General features: G+C 51.2%; 7 protein-coding genes across 7 annotated transcripts; 4 read left to right on the forward strand and 3 right to left on the reverse strand.

Annotated features, from left to right (window-relative positions):
• Positions 1-20: 20 nt before the first annotated feature.
• Positions 21-3278, reverse strand: BDV14DRAFT_15054 (AFI1/MesA family protein). Its single transcript, XM_073766553.1, has 3 exons — positions 2252-3278; positions 2133-2193; positions 21-2082 (listed from the first exon to the last, which is right to left on the reverse strand). The coding sequence occupies exons 1-3, from the start codon at positions 2884-2886 to the stop codon at positions 400-402; spliced, it is 2379 nt and encodes a 792-aa protein (XP_073630906.1). The 5' UTR covers positions 2887-3278; the 3' UTR covers positions 21-399.
• Positions 3279-3436: 158 nt separating this feature from the next.
• On the forward strand, positions 3437-4654 carry BDV14DRAFT_168722 (putative calmodulin). The gene is made up of 3 exons (XM_073767905.1): positions 3437-3489; positions 3540-4011; positions 4080-4654. The coding sequence occupies exons 1-3, from the start codon at positions 3487-3489 to the stop codon at positions 4478-4480; spliced, it is 876 nt and encodes a 291-aa protein (XP_073630907.1). The 5' UTR covers positions 3437-3486; the 3' UTR covers positions 4481-4654.
• Positions 4655-5206: 552 nt separating this feature from the next.
• Positions 5207-7593, forward strand: BDV14DRAFT_168723 (TBC domain-containing protein). The gene is made up of 3 exons (XM_073767906.1): positions 5207-5846; positions 5917-6713; positions 6917-7593. The coding sequence occupies exons 1-3, from the start codon at positions 5403-5405 to the stop codon at positions 7038-7040; spliced, it is 1365 nt and encodes a 454-aa protein (XP_073630908.1). The 5' UTR covers positions 5207-5402; the 3' UTR covers positions 7041-7593.
• On the forward strand, positions 7050-7593 carry BDV14DRAFT_168725 (uncharacterized protein). The gene is made up of 2 exons (XM_073767907.1): positions 7050-7072; positions 7319-7593. The coding sequence occupies exons 1-2, from the start codon at positions 7058-7060 to the stop codon at positions 7511-7513; spliced, it is 210 nt and encodes a 69-aa protein (XP_073630909.1). The 5' UTR covers positions 7050-7057; the 3' UTR covers positions 7514-7593.
• A 446-nt stretch (positions 7594-8039) lies between these two features.
• BDV14DRAFT_15082 (RNA-binding protein) lies at positions 8040-9882 on the reverse strand. Its single transcript, XM_073766558.1, has 4 exons — positions 9604-9882; positions 9390-9546; positions 9133-9328; positions 8040-9073 (listed from the first exon to the last, which is right to left on the reverse strand). Exons 1-4 carry the CDS (start codon positions 9682-9684, stop codon positions 8272-8274), a joined length of 1236 nt encoding a protein of 411 aa, XP_073630910.1. The 5' UTR covers positions 9685-9882; the 3' UTR covers positions 8040-8271.
• Positions 9883-15040: 5158 nt separating this feature from the next.
• On the reverse strand, positions 15041-15478 carry BDV14DRAFT_197586 (uncharacterized protein; the record flags this gene model as incomplete). The annotated part of the gene is made up of 2 exons (XM_073772723.1): positions 15041-15169; positions 15278-15478. 2 exons carry the CDS (start codon positions 15476-15478, stop codon positions 15041-15043), a joined length of 330 nt encoding a protein of 109 aa, XP_073630911.1.
• Positions 15479-17312: 1834 nt separating this feature from the next.
• Positions 17313-17725, forward strand: BDV14DRAFT_15187 (uncharacterized protein). Its single transcript, XM_073766573.1, has 2 exons — positions 17313-17542; positions 17592-17725. Exons 1-2 carry the CDS (start codon positions 17366-17368, stop codon positions 17637-17639), a joined length of 225 nt encoding a protein of 74 aa, XP_073630912.1. The 5' UTR covers positions 17313-17365; the 3' UTR covers positions 17640-17725.
• Positions 17726-18077: the final 352 nt, after the last annotated feature.

Raw genomic sequence — 18077 nt, forward strand, 5'->3', positions numbered from 1 at the left:
AGAAGAGTAGATTGCAATCAGCGCGTTCAGTCATCGTGCCGTAGCCATTTCCGTCATTCAGGAAATTAGGTAGGTTGGTCTAACTAAGGTAGGGTGAGGGTGAGGGTGAGAGTGGGAGTAAGATGGGCGAGGTATATCCCAATTGGGGATGTCAAACATAGACTGAGAAATGATGAGAAAAGGCGTGGGTCGAGGGGAATAAGATGCAATATGGTAATGTAATGTATGGAAGAATCGAACAAGGTCGGGTGAGAATAAGAAAGAGAAAAGTGTGGCCATCGCATCGCATCGCTTAAATCATCAACAGTGTATTCGTCAATCAAGTACCACGCTAGATGAGAGGACGCATCATAGGATGAAAAGAAGAGAAGAGAAGAAGAGGAGGAGCTTTGGGAAGGGCTATGAGTTCCTCACTCCACTCATCGCAACCCCAACAAGACTCTGCGGCTCTCCAGTTGGAAAGCTCTCACTCCCCGGCTTAAGCAGCGACGGCGATGAGCTCCCGGCTGCCTCTCTCTCCCGCTTAATGCGGAAGTAAGCGGTTTTTGTGAAGCGGTTGAGCTGCGCCCAGAAGTGTCTACCGGCGGGGTGAAGAGCGATCCGTTCAAGCAAATCAGCCGTTGCCTCGCGGACATTTTGGTCCGGATGTAAGAGGCCCATGGCGAGGTAGAAAAGACCGGCTTGGCTTTCTGGTGTAACAGTCAGAAGCTGGCAGATGCCGGCGTAATCCTTGATAGCGTAGGAGAAGGCGAGGTAGATTTGGCCGGCGTCGTATGCGGGGAGTTTGAGTGTGCGGAGACGGTCATGGTGGTGGTGGAGGTCGGGTTTTTGGATTGGGCGGCTGGGCCAGTACATTGCTGCAATGTCCTGGATGAAGGAGTAGTAGGAGCGAGTGGTGCGCCAGCCTTCAATGCGGGAGACGGAGGCCATTAGTTCGCGCTGCTTGGAGGCTTCGTCAGCCCAGACGTAGCCATGGCCGCGAATGGTTGTTGGGTCCCCGGGGTCTGCTTGAAGGCCGCTCGGACTGTCGGGCGAGAGCTCTTCGTTTGGTCCGATGATGTAGATATTTGATGCTCCGTATACCATCTCCTCAAAAGCTGCCGAAATCCGAGTGAATTTTGTGATGTAGGCGCGCCATTTGGCCCGGATGGCGTTTTCGCCGTACCGATTGGCGATGCTCCGGAGTACGTCTTCCATGAATAGATTGTCTCCGCTGGGATCGGCATTCGGACCTGACGCGCTAACTGGACTTTGTTGCTGGAAGTACAGTTGGCCATCGGTGACTGGCGCCGCTTCAATGGTGTTACTGATTTTGATACGGCCCGTGGGTAAGTCGCAAAGCACATCCCACCACTCGGGATGGTTTGCGAACGTGGGATTGGTGACTCCAGCGATGAATCCCGGAACCCGAAGGAGGTCGTCGATTTTCGTCAAATCAGTGTATGGGAATGCATGCCGAGTGAAACCACGCAGAATCCCGCCAGATGCCAAGGCACAGGCAGCTAGAACCGCTTCTGCTACCTCTCCGGATGGCCGGTTGTGACCAAGGAAGACGACTCGTTTTTGTGTCAACATTGCATTGACTAGAACAATGACTGGGTGGGTGTAGGGGCCGCTGGTCGTCAAATGAGGGTGAAGAGGAAATGGTTGTGGCTGCGCTGCATGAGGTGCGGAGAATATCTGGATGAGCTTGACGAGAGAGAAGTCGCCGACAATCTCAGGCCAAATTACTGTCGGTACCTTGACCGGGATCGGGATGTCGGAGTAGATAATCTTGGACTCGAACTCATGGGTATCTCGGGGAAGTACGTATTTCGGAGCGGCTCCTCGTTTCGGAGATGGGGGGTTGTCTTCGTCGATTTCGTTGAGTTCGCCGTCCTCAAGCAGGCGCTGATGCATCATCTGCTCGAACTTCTCAATAAACATGTCCTTGCTATTACTAGCCTGCAGTATCTGTCGTTCAAGCAAGTTCAATTTCGGCATCGGGGATAAGTCCATGGCGTTCACGGCATTATAAAGGTTTTCGAGGGTTTCGGGGTACGGCGATTTGAAGTAGTCCTCTAGGGCTAAAAGTAAAATAGGCTGCGGCTGTTAACAACGGCAATAACCTATGCACAGGGGTTATCGCATACTTTATATATATGAAGAAAAGAATGGCGCGTGCATATTGCCATGGCCTTGACAACAGCACCTCTAATAGCATGTTAGCCACCACTTCTGGCGCAGGAAACGTAAAAATTGGGCGACGTACCGCTTGACAGTATTATCTTGTTTCGTGTTGACCAGATTAAGCACATACATCAACGGCGGTCCTTCTCCGCCGTCTTCTTCATCGCTGCTTTCCTCCTCTTCAGTCGCATCCTCTGAAGCATCGTCCGGGTCGACACTGCCGTCTTCTTCGTCGCCCGACGATGTCTTGGATCTCTTCCCCTTTCTCTTTTTCTTTCCTGGCTCTCCATCGTCTTCTCCCTCTGTACCGGAGTCTTTATGCAAAAAGAATATCGTCCAATCCTGGCTACGGACGTGCGTCTGGTCCGGCAACATCAGCTCGGCCAGCATGCCCTCGTCGCTGCTAATAGGCCCCGGGTACTGGTGCTCCATGATCGGACCCCGATCAATGTGGAACGAGGCGACAAGGATGAACTCGACATGACGTTCGGATGAGTCTTGAGGGTACTGAGATTTGCAGCGGCGCCGTTTGGCCGTTGGCGCAACAGGCTGTTGGTCTGCGGAGCGGCGGGCACTCGATGTGTGGGAGCTGCGAGGAGAATGTTTCTTGATGAGCGACGGTGAGGGCGAGAGGTGAGGAAGACCGGTGGACTTGGGCGGACTGGAGGACGAGTTGCCCGTTCCATCTGAAGTTCGTATCGGCAGCGAGACGCTCATTTTTGTAGCTAAGAGGGGAAGGGTTGTGCGGAGAGGACGAGGACCGACGGTGGGCGGTTAGTGTAAGCGGCAGGACTCCAGAGGCAGCAACATGCTTCATGGGCCAATGGACAGGGAGCGGATGATTAGTCCATTGAGGGCCTTGCGGAGAAAAACGTCAGTGCAAGATAGGAGGATTATCCGCAGCCAGATCGACGGAGAGAAACATGTCTTGTCGGGATGATTGAGACTCAGGGGGAACCAAAAAGGGAATCGACCGGTCGGATCTCCACAGCGGGGAAGAGGTGAGCTGAGCTGCGGCGTGGTGTATGCGCACACTACTCATGATAATTGTAAACTATTGTGCAGTTTCAATTGATTAATTGATATTTGAGCTCTTGGTCTGCCTCAATCTTTCTGGTTTTCAAAAGTGCTCGCATGCAGCAGTCGACAATATAGAAATGTATAGTCTTGAACGCCCCGCACGTGCTCGGGATGACTAAACATCCGAACCACCGAGTTTGTTTTGTTTGGGTCTTTTGCCCTTCTAGGAAGTATGTATAGGGTCCTCCGTCATCGCTACCATTCAGCAAGAAGTGATTTTCTACACAATCAGCAATCATGGTATGTCTATTTTCACTGACTCTTATACAATATCTAACAGACCGTGATAGGTACCCTCCGGCAACGCCCCCTTTCGCCCCTCCCCGCTGTCCTTCAACTCTCCTCGTGCCTCACCGTTCCGACGTCCGTCTACGCCAAACTCCCCACCGCAAGGCCGTCCCACAACGCCAGGAAGCTCTCCAAGCAGAGGTTTCACACCGGTTGTTTCTCCAAGCAAATTAAACCAGTCTTACACTGTCGAAGACCACAAAGATGTTTCTCCCAGAAGCCGAGACCCGATTCCTCAGCCGCGATTCACAAGGGACCCTCCTTCGTCGCCAAGTAGAGGCGCCAGTGCACTCGACTCGTGCCCCTCGAGCATGGAGGCTAAAGCAACCAGTATGATGGCTGCGACGTCTGATGCGGCTGCCAGTCTAGCGCCGGCGCAACTCAGAGAAATTCGAGAGGCCTTCCAGGTACTGGACAGGGATAACGATGGGCTTGTTGATAAGGAAGATGTTGCAGATGTACTTGTCAATGTTGGTATGTAAACCCGAGTCATATACTTTGTTATAGCCATATACGGTGACTAATTACAACGTTGTGAACAGGCCAGGACCCATCGACTCTATCCCAATTCTTTCCTCCGGGAAGCCCATCAACGATCAACTTCCCTACCTTCCTTAATACACTATCTCAACTACTATCACCACTATCCTCACGTCAAGAGCTGCTCAACGCTCTAGCGGCATTTGATGAAGATGACAGCGGTCAGATTGATGTCGACGAGCTACGTGATGCTCTTCTTCACACGGCCCCAGATAGCGGAGAGCGTCCTCTGTCCGAGCGAGAGGTTAATGAGGTCCTTAATGGCTTCACAGGTCGCAGGGCCTTTGGAGGGAAAGTTGGCAAGGGTCCAACGGGCGGGAAGAGAGGGGAGGTACTGAGGTACCAGGAGTTTGTTGATACAGTGATGGGTGGAACGGCAAATGGCCAGGCCAAGCCAAACTGAATTATGTCTAATGAGATATGTCGCTATCCTATGGGTCAATAGTTATATGATTGGCTGGGACAGGTGTTTGGACGTGCAATTTGTTTATAATTAATTCTGACGGCTCTGGCAGCTGGGATCAATGGACTGCTTTGACGCCGATTGACGCTGTATATACAGGTTAATACTTTGAGCAAAGGAATTCGAAACAGTAGTAAATTTTGGAAAGGGTCAATGCCTTTAATCGCTCCGGGACTCGCCGCCCTGTTCTTTGTTGGACAGGCAAGTGCCGTGTCTGCCCGTGCAGGGCGTAACCGTAGGGTGGGCCGTAGGGCTCCATTTTTGTAGGTTTTGTAGGGCAACAAAACGTGGCAACAGAGGTGATCTTCAGGGCAAGAGCTGAAAATAGTTGATATATACTTCATCCCAGTTGCTAGAGACATTATTAGCGAACTTTGCAAGGGCTGTTCCTGACATAAGCTCGTGCCATTGTGGGCTTATCTACCCATGCCAAGGCCGTATAGATAGGGCAGTTGGGGATGTAAATAACGGCGCGCAGAAGTTCAACCAAACCTGTGATTCCAGGATATTGTCTCCGAGTAGAATTGACGTATTATTGCGACATGTGTTTGTTAGAGGGCCGGATATATTGTGGCGTGCAGGAAGATGGCCGTTAGCGCCTGCAACTAGACGGCAAGCGTCCCGTCGCGTGGGCACCAGCTTCGATCCAGACTCCGCATTGTCATTCCTGGCTCCCAGGACCCGCCTCCCAAATATTTCTCCTGCACAGCTTCACCTTTTGGGTCCTGGCTTCCTATCTGCTTTGCGACAGCTTCTTGTACCATCGTCCCGGTGCTGGTTGACCGGGGATGGTGTGTTGTTCGTTTCAGTTCGCGAACCCTTTCATCTCCATCCCACCAGCTGAACCTCGACCTCCTTCAACATGTCCTCCCAACCACCCACCCAAGCTCAGCTGAACCTAGCAGCGCTCGCCGGTTCACCCTCACCACGAACAATGCGAGGTCTACGCAAAATACAATCCCATCAACACCTTTCGTCCGGCCCTGCCTTGTCCTCCCATCTCTCCTCCGCCCGCTCTTCCGCGGGACCCGACGAGCTCTCGCGACCATCTGGACTGGACTCCCCTGTTCGTCTGCGAACGCACCGCCGCCCACGATCAAACAGCGATGCCTCCGCTCGTGAAGCACCGAAATTAACGACTCAGAGGCGGCCTGGAAGAAAGACTGGCTCTGGATTTGGTGTAAGACGGTCACAGTTGGAGGTTCTGCTGCGAGACGGGCCACAGCATGGGAATGTACAGGAGGCGCTCCAGGAATTGCGATATATGGTGATGACGAACAAAGTAGATGCAGACGGTGATGGCATGGTACGTATCACAGGACTCTAGAACTATGCCTCCCCCTTCTCGTTGCTATGAGCTAACTCCTTACATTTAGTCCACGTACCGAATCTACCTCTGGCTGATTCTCCTCGATATCAAACCTCTACCTACCGATCACTACCTTTCCCTTATCCACCGCGGTCGTTCCCCCGCCTATGCAAAGATTCGCAACGATACCTTCCGTACCCTAGCCACAGATCCGTTGTTTAAGCGCCGTGTTACAGAAGCCAGTCTCATCCGGTTGCTAAACGCCGTGGCTTGGAAAATTTATGATGCAAAAAACAAGAGCAGATCCAAATCACGTCCGTCCTCTCGCCGCCGCGAGATGGAAATGCTCATCAACACGCCCCCAAGCATTGCAGAGGAAGAACCATCTGCGGATGACGTGACCCCAAACAGCTTCGCCAGCAGTAATAGCAGCACAGGGGCCGTCGGTCCCGGCATCACAAACGAGACAGCGGTATATGTCCAGGGTATGAACGTACTCTGCGCTCCTTTCCTCTACGCGGCACGCAGCGAAGTCGAAGCCTTTGCACTCTTTCACACCTTCATCACCCGGGAGTGCCCTGGTTACATTCGCGGCGCCATGGACGGCGTACACCGCGGCCTCGAACTCGTCGACCGCTGCCTTGAGATCGTCGAGCCAAAGCTGGCTGCCTACCTCTTTGATAAGGGACTACAAGCGAAACTATACGCATTTCCCTCTGTCCTCACTCTCAGCGCCTGCACACCTCCGTTACCTGAGGTCCTCCACTTATGGGACTTCCTCTTCGCATACGGACCACATCTCAATATTCTTTGCATTGTTGCTCAATTACTCTTAATGAGAGACGACCTGCTGAAGAGTTCAAAGTAAGTCACGTCACTTCTCGTATTTTCTTTTTCCATCGCTCCGCTTGTTTCCCGGCCAGCGCATCAAGGTCCAATTTACAAATGACCAGTCACATCTTGTCCCCTTCCAATTCGGATGCCTTGCATTCATAATCTCGCCGTTGCTTTTGAACCTTATACCCCTTCATCGATCAATTATCTAACTCAAACTTACCATCTAACAGTCCGAACAAAATCCTCCGATCCTTCCCGCCCCTCGACGCCAGCGAGATCATCACAATGACCGTTCTACTCGTCCGAAAGATACCCGAGCCACTATATGCCGAGTTGATCGATCATGCTAAATGACCGGTAGGCGACTACGCATGCACAGACCCATAGTTCGTCTCCCCCATGCATAATTGCACACAGGCCCAAGGTTTTCTCGGCCTCCGGGGAAACCAGTTTCACTACTGCCGTCATTTCGGCCGGGCACAACTCAAATCTCGGTCTCTCTGACACCTCATACATATATCCAACTTCCGATTCCTGTATTATTCATTGGTTCCTTTTGCTTTCACTTCCATATTGTTTGTTTTTTTCGGACTTCCCTGCTCGGGTTTAATTGCTGAATACCTCCTCGCTAGTTGACATATGCATGGCGTTCCTGCTTCATTGAATTTTGGTTTGCTTTTTTCTTCTTCTTGATTTCGGTTCTAACGCTTGCTTATGATTCGATTACGCTTACATTCGGGGCCCAAGGGCCATGGAGGAAATATTGTTTGTTTTTATGTGATGTGATGCGACGCAAAGTGATGACACAGACGGTCACGATGACATGATACGACTGCATGCAATGACTGAAGAGTGACTCTATTAATGAAAATAAAACGAAACAGGTTTGGAAAGAAACAGTCGGATGGGTTGGGTTGGGCTGGGTTGTTTGTGATGGGGTTGCAGACGCGGACGCAGCAGATGCAAGATGCGGGACGGGATGCAGGTCAGCATACCTTGTGTCTTGTGTCTACCAGATAGCACGCACATCATAGCTACCGCGTACTGTACTCTGTACTGTATGTTGTGCCTAGCAACCCCGAGTAACCAGCAAGCGCCCAGTGCTCGGTGTCGATATGACATGCATCTGGGAGGAAGGAGGAACAACAGAGGGAGCGGGACGGAAATGAATTAATGCATGCGTCATGATGTATTTTATTTGATGTTTTGACTTACTCTCTGGGTACCTACTCTCTATGTCGTTATTACGAGGTTAGGATTAGGTAGCTCTCGATGATTGATGATTGATTGATGTTAATTAAATCGGAATGATATCGTTCTGGTTGAACCCATTGCCTATCTCACTACAGTTGTAGATGCCGATATGACTGTTCTCTATATTACTCCTATATACGCCCATACTAGCTATTAAATTTTACCTCAGCTGTAGCACTCGCTTATATGACAAGACCATAACGCTGTATACCAAACGAACCAACATGATAACCATAGAAACTGGCACAAAAAATTATAGAAAATGAGCCAACCATCAAGACAGCCGCTCTCCTTGGACATATAAACAAAGAGGAAATGGCCAATGTGTTTGTCAGGTCGCTACAGTGGTCTTCTCGCCAACGTTAGAACCGTTGACAACCAGCGGCTGGCAGCTGTCAACAGGTCTTCGGTCTGATCTGGGACAGTCTTCAGGAGTTTCATAGGACGGTGTTTCCTGATACTGGACTAGTTCATCTGTGTCTGAGCTCGAGACTGAACTCTCAGTTGCAGGTGGAGTGAATTGCTTCTGGACTGCGGCGTATGGCTCAGGACCCAGGTTATAAGACATAGTCTGGGGAGGGCTTCTGTCGATCCTGACACGGATTTTCGAGCGCAAGAAGAATGTGTTGTTGAACACGGCTACAGCTCGCTTGGCATCTTCGGCTGACCTGAGTGTAACTCGTGCGGTGACCTTGTTCCGACCTGACTGGGGGTGGAAATCAGCGTGCATCTGCTGTATCTCGCAATACTCCACGTGAACGGCTTCTTGCAGGAAGGCGTACAGGTCCTCCTCAGTGGTGACAGAATTGAGGTTCTGGACCACGACGCTGCGACGCAGATTTTGGCGTGGGTAAGTCGATGTGAAGTGGTTATTTGGGTTGTAGAGTTGCTTTCGTGGGGGTTGGCTCAAGTGACTCAGACCGAAGCTGTTTGATATCACGGGCTGGTGGATTGGGTGAGACATCGCATATGTAGGGACTATGCCGAAGCCCATTGGGTCGCAGAATGAAGGCTGCATGCTAGGCGAGCTGGGTATAGCTAAGGGGTCTGCAAAGACGGGTATAAACGGTTGGTGGGAAACAAATACTGCACACTCCGTACTGGGGTTCGTAGGACTTGGTGGGAGAACAGAGCTAGTTCCTCCGGTCAGCAACGTTTGTCAAATATTAATTACAACTGCGGAGAGGCTTACTCTGTGGACATCGGAAATGGTGGGATAGCTGTAGCCCGCGAAATGCTTGGAGGCGTCGCATACCCTGCTTGAAAGCTGGGCTGTACTACACATGATGGACTTTTTGTAGGCCCTGCAATGGGTCGAGTGGGCGAGCTTGTCCGCGCGAGGGTGACAACCAGGCTCTGCCCCTCCCAACCGCTAGTAGATAATCTCCCTAGATATCACGGTCTGTCAGACATTGTTTCTTTCGAAGTCAAAAGATATGTTGCACATACGGTACGTCCGCCAAGCCTCGTCCTCATTCTTCACAATGATCTGTCCCAGGCCGGTAGGAAACCCGTGATGATCGTCGTAAACCACTGCTTGTCGAATATGCAAGGCAGTTTGGCGGACCATGTCCTTGAGCTCCTGCCAGCGACAACGAGCGGGAATCTGCCTCCTCGTTTAGAAAAGTCCGCAAAGATTCTGTTGGGAGCTGGGAACACTCACCCCCTGCAAGAACAGCACGAATTCTTCATCCGACCCTCTAGATCTGCCCAGCCGAGCTTTCTCTCGCGGGATAGATGACATTGCTTCAGTCGGTCGAAAACCCGCCGGTGGACAGGTTTAGAATGCAATACTGCAATTATTGCAGACCTGTGAGTAGAAGCACGGTTTCCTAATTTGCTTAGCTAGTTGATATCACAATCCGGATGAAGTGAAACCTCAGAGGGCGTTACGTGCGACAAAGATTATTGTTCGCCAAATAAAGGCAGGGATAATCGGGAGCAGTGTCTGGCGCTTGACGGTAGGTGGGCGTTCTGATATCAATGCTCGATCGCAAGCAGCAGATCAAACAGCAGGCAGATATTTGACGTTATGGTAAAGTAAAGGTTTCAAGAGGACAGATCTCAGCAAAAAAATGAGGAGAGGTTTTCCCAAGTTCAAAAAAGAAGATCCAAATAATGAGAAGAAGTAGCGAGAAGGGTCAAGGATCGGGTGTCCGATCTACATTGAGGCACAGAAGCCCGGGAAGAGGGCAACAGCCACAGCCGCCGGGGTGACCGTTTGGACCAGCCCAATGACAGCGGGTTGAAGCGGGTGAAGCAACGGCTGGCAAGAGCGAAAGATGATTGACTCTGGATGAGGACGAGCTCCTCATCGAGGGGTGGATGGCGAAGGGAAGCAAAGAGGGCCACCAACTGGTCGCTGAGAAGTGCTGACGAATAGCAAGGCGCAGGCCGGCCCCGGTCGAGGACTCAGGAATCAGGATGAGGATGTATCAAGTGGACTAGGATCTGGAATCGAGGAGATCGGAAGGAGCCTGATATGTCGTGCATGATCAACAGCAGTTGGTGGAGGAGGGAGAGGAAGAGAGAGAGAGGGAAGAGTAAGGTAAGGTAGGTAAGAGTAGACGGGTTGACCACGGCCACAGGAAACTTTCTTTTTCCCTCTTCTCTTCCTCGTCACAACAACAGCACTCACCAACAATAATCAGATAGTCTATCTACTTTCTTTTCTTTTCTTTTGTTTCCCAGTCCTTTTGCATCGGTCCGAGCTGCACATATCAAAACTCTATCAGGGCTAGGCGATGATCCCATCCAACAATCTCATTGACTGATCCCAGTCGCCCACCGCACTTCCTCTCGCACAAGCCTCGCCTCTCTCCAGATCCTCTTCATCAAATGGCATTTTCCATTCTCCAGGATTATTCTTGGCACTATGGATGTTACACCGCCAGATTGAGGTCAGGGCCGTTCCCCAGGGGAAGCAAGCTGAAGCCTCCGCCGAAGCTGGGATGATGCAGTGTGAGTGGCGGTCTTCTGACCTTGCATATCCTATGTCTGCCTGTGCACTAACCGGTTGGCCCGTGGGCGATAATAGCATTACCGCCTCCACAATGAGGCAATGTCATCAAGTGAGGGGTGGACCGTGACCGAGATGCTTTGATGTTCGAAAGTCCAAAATGAGACCTCCGTTCAAAAGCAAAATACCTCCTAATGAACACGAAATAGATATCGAAGCTTGGAGACAGTGCAGGACTTGATCTTGATTGGATGGCGCTATCTGGGAGACTCTGGTTTCGATCCCTTCAAAAATAGATCGTCGTGGGACGGTTGTGATGTATCATGTCCTATGACACGCACAGATCCAGAACCAGCGAAGAATCAACTTCCTTCTTCGCTCCGATCGACAGAGTACAAGGCGAGCAGACGCCTTCACATAGTCACCATTCAGGAAAATTTGCGAAGCACAGCAGCCTTCGCGAGGCATTTGGGGCACCGCTGCAGGGAAGCGAAGCCATTGCTTCGCCCACCTCTTCGACTCAGAACCAGGATAGCTCCGATCCGTCCGGGATGATCCCTGTTCATGGTTTACATATGAGATGTCCACTCGGCTGCAACAACGAATTTGTCCGTCAAAGCAGTCCTCATATGCGTTTCTGCATTTCATCCGCCGGGACATGTACATCGTACGGCAAGCGTTGTCTGATGTCTCCTGTCACTTATCGCGGAGAATGAGTGCATATTTCCCGCAGCAGCAGGTACGTCCTTTCGCTCAAAGTACCTCGGTTGTTTTACTCCGTACTGCCATGCAAAATGCCGCGTTCTCTGCTGCAGCCATGCAATCTCTCTATATTAATTGAAAAGCGTTTCATGCCTTATCAGGTCCTCAAAATCCAGCCCGACGACGTCTCTTTCAATAACAACGGTACTGTGGCGAGTTTAGATGCAGTTTGTCCAGACGCGGAGAACCGGTTCTCCAATCTATCGCCGGCTCTGTCTACCCCAAGCGCGAGATCCGAAGATCCCTTGCTGGTTGTTTCTTGATCCCACAACGAACACTCACATTTTGAGTCGTCACGAGAACATTTCAAGTCCTGCGAATCTGGCAAGTCATTTAACAGAGACGCCTCAATAGAGTTGTTGACTCTCTGCGAGACATGGTTGATTTCTGGCTGCTTGATTTGTCGCCTTGACGCCTCAACTCGTGTTCCTGCGACATGTCTTTTGACTTTTCCTCTGAATTGCCTGACAGCCTTGCATCTGCAGAGCCTCGAGGCTACGCCACCTTCTTCTATCATCGTGCATGCAAATCTTCTCATTGACAAGGGTTCCATCTTGGTCAATGACAGAACAAGGGCCCGGCAGTTCGAGTATGGAGTAGAGTGAAGGATGGCGCCTCGGTGCCACCCAGCCACGCCATGGTACTGGTACAATAGATGGAGATCACAGTCGCGGCGATGTGCGAGGAAATTGCTGCGTCAGGCCAAACTCGGACCAGGCCTAGAATGGTCGTCCACGATTGCTACTGGTTGCCAGGGTGCACAAATGCAGTCCTGAGCTTATGATCCATTACTGACCTATACGGTCGATAATATTGACTGGGTGGCTCTCATGTTTACGATCCGTATAGGAGGTCACACTGAAGTGGTTAGTCCCTCAGACCTGAGAATGGAGAGGTTCCCAGCTTACGAGGCCAAAGAGTCCATCAATCATGTCGCGGGGCAGCAAACCCGCAGCTTCACTTGCTGTTCCTGGTATGCGAGTGGTCTCGGTCCAATCGGTAATGTACGGTCGAGCCTTTCCGAGGCGAAACAGGGCTAGGCAGTGCTGCCAACGGACATTAGGAATGTGGCGTGTGCACGAGTTATGGAATAGTCTCGAAGGATGAGGTTTTTTTTTAGCCACGCAGATGACTTCCTCAACGTGATCCCCTATCTCGGGTTCAGTGGTGCTTAGTGCGAGAGAGTGTCGAGCTACACCAACGAGACCGGTGTGAAGTGGCTTCTAGTTCGGCAAGACAGAGGCTCAGCCTCGCTCGCTAAGGACCTCAATATCAACAGGCTTCATCTCAATTGTAGCATAATCAGAGCATCACATGGTTCGAACTTAGGGTCACGTTGCGCATGAAACCAGCTTGGCTCGATATCGATCGGCTTCCTGCACAATGGCTCGATCGACTCCTCCCGCGATTGTCACTATGAGCCTTTCCGCTGACATCCGAAGCAACGCCGAGATTCGCTGTCGAGTAGCATACGCTCAAACGTCGTTCAACATTCTTCAGTCTCCAATTATCGGGATAAAAATCAATGGTTGTGGCGAAGACATGAAACAAACGGAAGAAGCTATTATACACCCACTGATCACCCACCGCTCCGCGGTCCCGGAATTCCATTTCCAGCACAGAACAGAAAAAAAAGAAAAGGGGCTCTGCGGCCTGCAATCTGCAAGCTGCAGTTTGCCAGCTCAGCACTGTCTTCTAGAAAGTGGCTGTGTAGCTAGCTAGCACATCCACATCCAGTGACACTGTCAGAAATCAGCATCGAACGTGGCCATCCCGGATGATCAACGCAGGGCACAGCTGAGGCGCCAGGCACACGCCCGGGCTCACGGCGTTCTCCGGCATTTTCTCTATACTCGGCCCAGAGTCCAGACCAGACACTTCGTGGATGTCCCGACCGTCCCGAAGCAATATATCCAATCCACCTTTCCTCAGCAGAAAGGCTCACATGATACAGCAAGGGGAAGGGCTAGAGGGGCAATTTAATGGGCTATCCTAGTTCGCCCAGGCGAACGATTAGAATTTAGCCATTTAGTCCTCGCCTCACTTCTCCTGTCCCAGTCCCATATTTCCAGAAGCGTCTGCCATTCTGCCATTGGGCCGATTGAATATCGTACTGGAGATCGGGGACCCCGTAGACCTACTCCGTAGCGCGTCGCATCCCCCACATGTCTGACAAAAGAGAGCCTAACCGATGACTTTTTCACCCGGTTACCAGCAAAGGAAGGTAGACTACGGCAAAGACTACACCAGACTAGACTAGCAAAAGCAGGGCGACTAGGATCGACAATCATGAATGAGCCCACGGCGACCAGTAACCATGTGCTATAGTCTTCGGAGCCCACGGTCTCCAGATCTGAGTCACAGCCACGCGAAGCTGAACTGTGCTATACCTAGCGATGACCTCCACTGCGGGGAGCGCAAATCTTGAAGTCCAATGTGACCTCTTCCACTCATAGTCTACCATTAGTAGCGGCCTAGCAGCCTAGAAGCCTAGCAACCTAGCAACCTAGCAAGGCGCGAAAAAAGGGGGTGGATCTCTCTCGACTCCTCGAGAATGGAAAAACGAAACTCGGTAAAAAATTCCGGAACCATGAAGGGTATGAGACTATTAGGTAAAGACTACCATTTGTACCGCGGCATGTGAAGCGAGGTTTCAGAACCTAGCCAGACGGGATGCCGAAACTTTCTGGTTTCCAGCGCTCTGGCTCAGGATCAGGCAGGCTCACGGTTCACCGATTTTCCTGAAGGATTGTCACTGCCACAAAGGATGCAAGGTGCAGGATGCAACTGCAAGATCTACGAGGTTCGTGTGGCGATGATCATTGGGAACATGGCCGAGGATCTCCGGGGTTACCGCTGATTGACATTGTGATAGGCGTGGGGCGTACTCGTTTTGTATAGTGAGGGATGGAGCTTTGATATTATAACTGGGTCTTGGGGTCTTAAGTAGGTGATAGTTTTGAATTAGTTTTGAATTGGGACGAAGTTTGTCCTGAGAGCTAGTTTCATAGAGGACCATTATTGTACAGAAGGTAAAGATTTCAACAGGAATTGTTGATTCAAGGTTCCTATGTACTCCGTAAGCCACCTTTTTCCTTTCCAGTTCTTGTTTTGCTAGAAATTCCCAGTCCGAATCGTGGTCCAACTCCAAAGTCGCAGATGAATATAGTATTCGTGGCCCGGAGCCTATAGCGAGTGAAGTTCGATAGAAACTGGTGGTAGGCGATCGCGGTAATAATACATGCGATAGGCGAAAGGCACCTTTAGCCTTGGGTACGTATGCGTATGCGGATACAGTCCATAGTAAGCAGCGACTGGACCAGTCGTTGTTACTTGATCTTCGTTAAGATCATCCTGCGCCAGCACAGTGAAGATGTTCTCAGAACATGTTCGAAGTATGCGTTGGGGTGGTAGGTTGGTCCCAGGCATCGGTGCCGAGGTACCATTCCCGCGTATGGTGAGGAGTGGCGAAGATTTGACTTTGGTTGTCCGTGGTAAGAATATGTTCCTTGAGATAAATCCAAATCCGAATGTAGGTATCAGAATATCATATCATCGAGTCGGTCGGTCTCGGTCGGTCATAAAGTAGGTGTTGGGTTCAGCGAATAAAGCCGACCATGGACGCGCAGCGACTGCAGTAGTAGGAGTTCATGCCGAAGCGGACGATTCCTGGTGTAGACTCGCTTTCGAGGCTCATGGAGCGCTGGCAACGAGAGCAGCGGACGATGTCGAAGCCAAGGGCGCCTACTGTCGAGCCGGTAGGAGCGACGTCTGCGCCTGTGCCGGAGGGTGGCCGGGGGACTTGGACGGAGCTCATGGTTGAGCGGGAGGAAGGTAAAAGGGCGACAGGGCGGAGGATGAGTTGAATGGTGCTGCTGAGTATTGTATGATATGTTGGAGGTGTGGTCTGTAGAGGTGGTAGAGGGTGTAGTTTCGTTGAGTTGAGTGGGAGAGAGGGGAGGGCGCATTAAGTATAAGCAAGAGGCCGCGTTTCAGGGTCACTCCGATCGACCCACTTTCCCTCAGGCTTCCACTTTCTCGATTTTCTTGTTTTGGAGCCCACCCCAGTCCGCCCAGCTGCCACTAACTGCTCTAGTTCGTCATTTTCCTTATTTTATTTTTTATAGTCTGCTGCACTGTCCTGCTGGCCTGCTGGCCACGGCAGCAAGGTACTCTCGCTGCGATCGCAGTCTGAAATGAAGCTTCCCGTCGAGGTTACTCTAGGTACTCCGCTGCCCGTCGACATACTATGGCTCGATCCACTATCCAGAGGAACTTGCAGCTGCAAGAACCACGGACATCCAGTGGAAATACCAGCTCCGTGACAATAATCTTGGTTACCGATCGCACATCGATAGTGCATTGATCGTGGCTGCGCATCTTTCCCTGGGATGTTCCACCAGAATCGGGGGAAGAATGGAACTTATCGATTCTGTCATTGTGACAATATTTGCGATTAAAATCTACAGGATCACCAAGAATGGCGTGAGGAAATGAACTAATCGTGCATATTAAGCGCGATCGCATGGGAGCCGACCTCGTCACCACATGGTCTGGCGTCGTCGCGTCGTGTCGTCATGACTGCGATCGCCAGCCCATACTTCGTGCAGCAACTGCTTCAGCCCAATCTGCGCCCTCGCAGTCAGGCTCTGGGGAACTGCGTATCCATGGTTGACATCGCTAATTGCCTGCTCGGATGCATACCCGCCGTTGAGAGTCAGTCAATAACGGCCCCATACTTTCTTGTCCATGGATAAATCCCGGAATACGCTCGGTACATTGTGGAAACGTCCCCGGAGCAATCTGAGTTGTTCCAGTCAGGTCCGCCCGGATGCTTTGTAAGAGTGCTCTGCTGAATCTCATTGATGGCTTCGAAACCGTAATCGCATCGGGCTGATTATCAAGTACGTACACTCTGTACACTGGATGTGGCTGTGATCGCGAACAACATCATCCATTGTTCATCCGCCGTTCAACATCCGTCGCATCCGTCTCACCTCATATCAGCCTGCCGAATAACCCGACATGGGATCCCATGGATAAACTCATCCCGCCTCGGGCACGAATAGTGGCTTCAATGCCCGTGTGAAACTCCATGGCTGTGTTAACGCTGCCGCGAACAGACCAGACATGGATCCACTCTGGCGTTTCAACCCGCTGTCGCAGCCCGTGCTCTCCTTCGCATCCATGGTTCTTGGGCTGTGCTTTAGGCAGCCCAAGTTCCCTTTTCTACAAAGCATTCTACCACAAAGATGAAGTTACCTAGGTAACCTTATTTGATCTTTAACTGACTCGGTCGTGCTTATTGCTTGGATAACGTATCTGTCTGGATTCTCCATAATAGCCTGGTCTCTCTGTCTGACAGTCACTTTTGGCACGGCATCATGCAGTGCGGGGCTCTAATCTCTACAGAGTATCTACACATTGCGCCCACTGCAACAGAGCTTGAATGTTTGAGGCATTTTCACGCACCATTTTGACTACTGCTGCTTTTTTGCGTATAGTCCCTAGCGCCAGCGCCAGCTAGTCCGCAAATCGCCGATTCCGCCGACAAGGATCATCCTTATGCTGGCATCAATCCTTTCGACGCTGATAAGATACCTACCTTACTGCCAATGATGACGTCTTCAACCCGCATGTGAAGATCGCGAATCTTGAAGCTTCTCGGCAGGTTATCATACCCTTTGCAGCCGCCAGGGACTCAATGGCCGGCCGGTATGTTGGCGAACATTCCTCGTCACTATCGCAGGCTTGTCCTCGTACAACAATCCTGGCTTTGTCTTATCTCGCACGGTGCTTGGTGACGGGAATCTCCGCCTCCAGTATCATGCAGCTCCAAATGAACTCCGCATATCATTTCCTGGAGTGCATTTGTTCCCCAGTGCGTCTTACCCGTAGCGCGCGCTATGTTGCTTACGGTCTCCATACAGAGTAGCCTTGCGTTAATCGAAACTCGGTCTTTTCCGTATCCAGAGTAGTCTGACTCTGTTCGGGATATCTACCACCTGCGGGGTTCAAATGAAGTAGACTTCGGCGCTATCCCAACAATACCTAATATTGGAAGCAGGTCAAGCTACACGTATTTCCTTCTTGACCACCCAGAGACAACATAGACCCATCAAGCCTCCTGCGCGATGCTGTAATGGTGCATGATGTGCAAGTCTCTTTTGAGGGCCCTCCGAGATTTTGTGAGATGCTGGTGTGACTCGTCTGAATGGTCGGTCCAATGTACGTGGACAAAACGGTTATCCGACGCTACCTACCGACTGGGATGCTCGGCGCGCCACGCTCAGGCGTCATGTATGCCATTATGCCTCTTCATTCGACAATCGCTGCCAGACACTGCATCGTTCTTTTTGTTCCGCGTCAGGGCCGCGTTGGCTGGTAGGGACCTCTGACATCATTGCATCTCAGAA

This window comes from Aspergillus stella-maris (genome assembly GCF_047715825.1).
Source record: "Aspergillus stella-maris strain CBS 113639 unplaced genomic scaffold BDV14scaffold_11, whole genome shotgun sequence".
Lineage (NCBI taxonomy): Eukaryota > Fungi > Ascomycota > Eurotiomycetes > Eurotiales > Aspergillaceae > Aspergillus > Aspergillus stella-maris.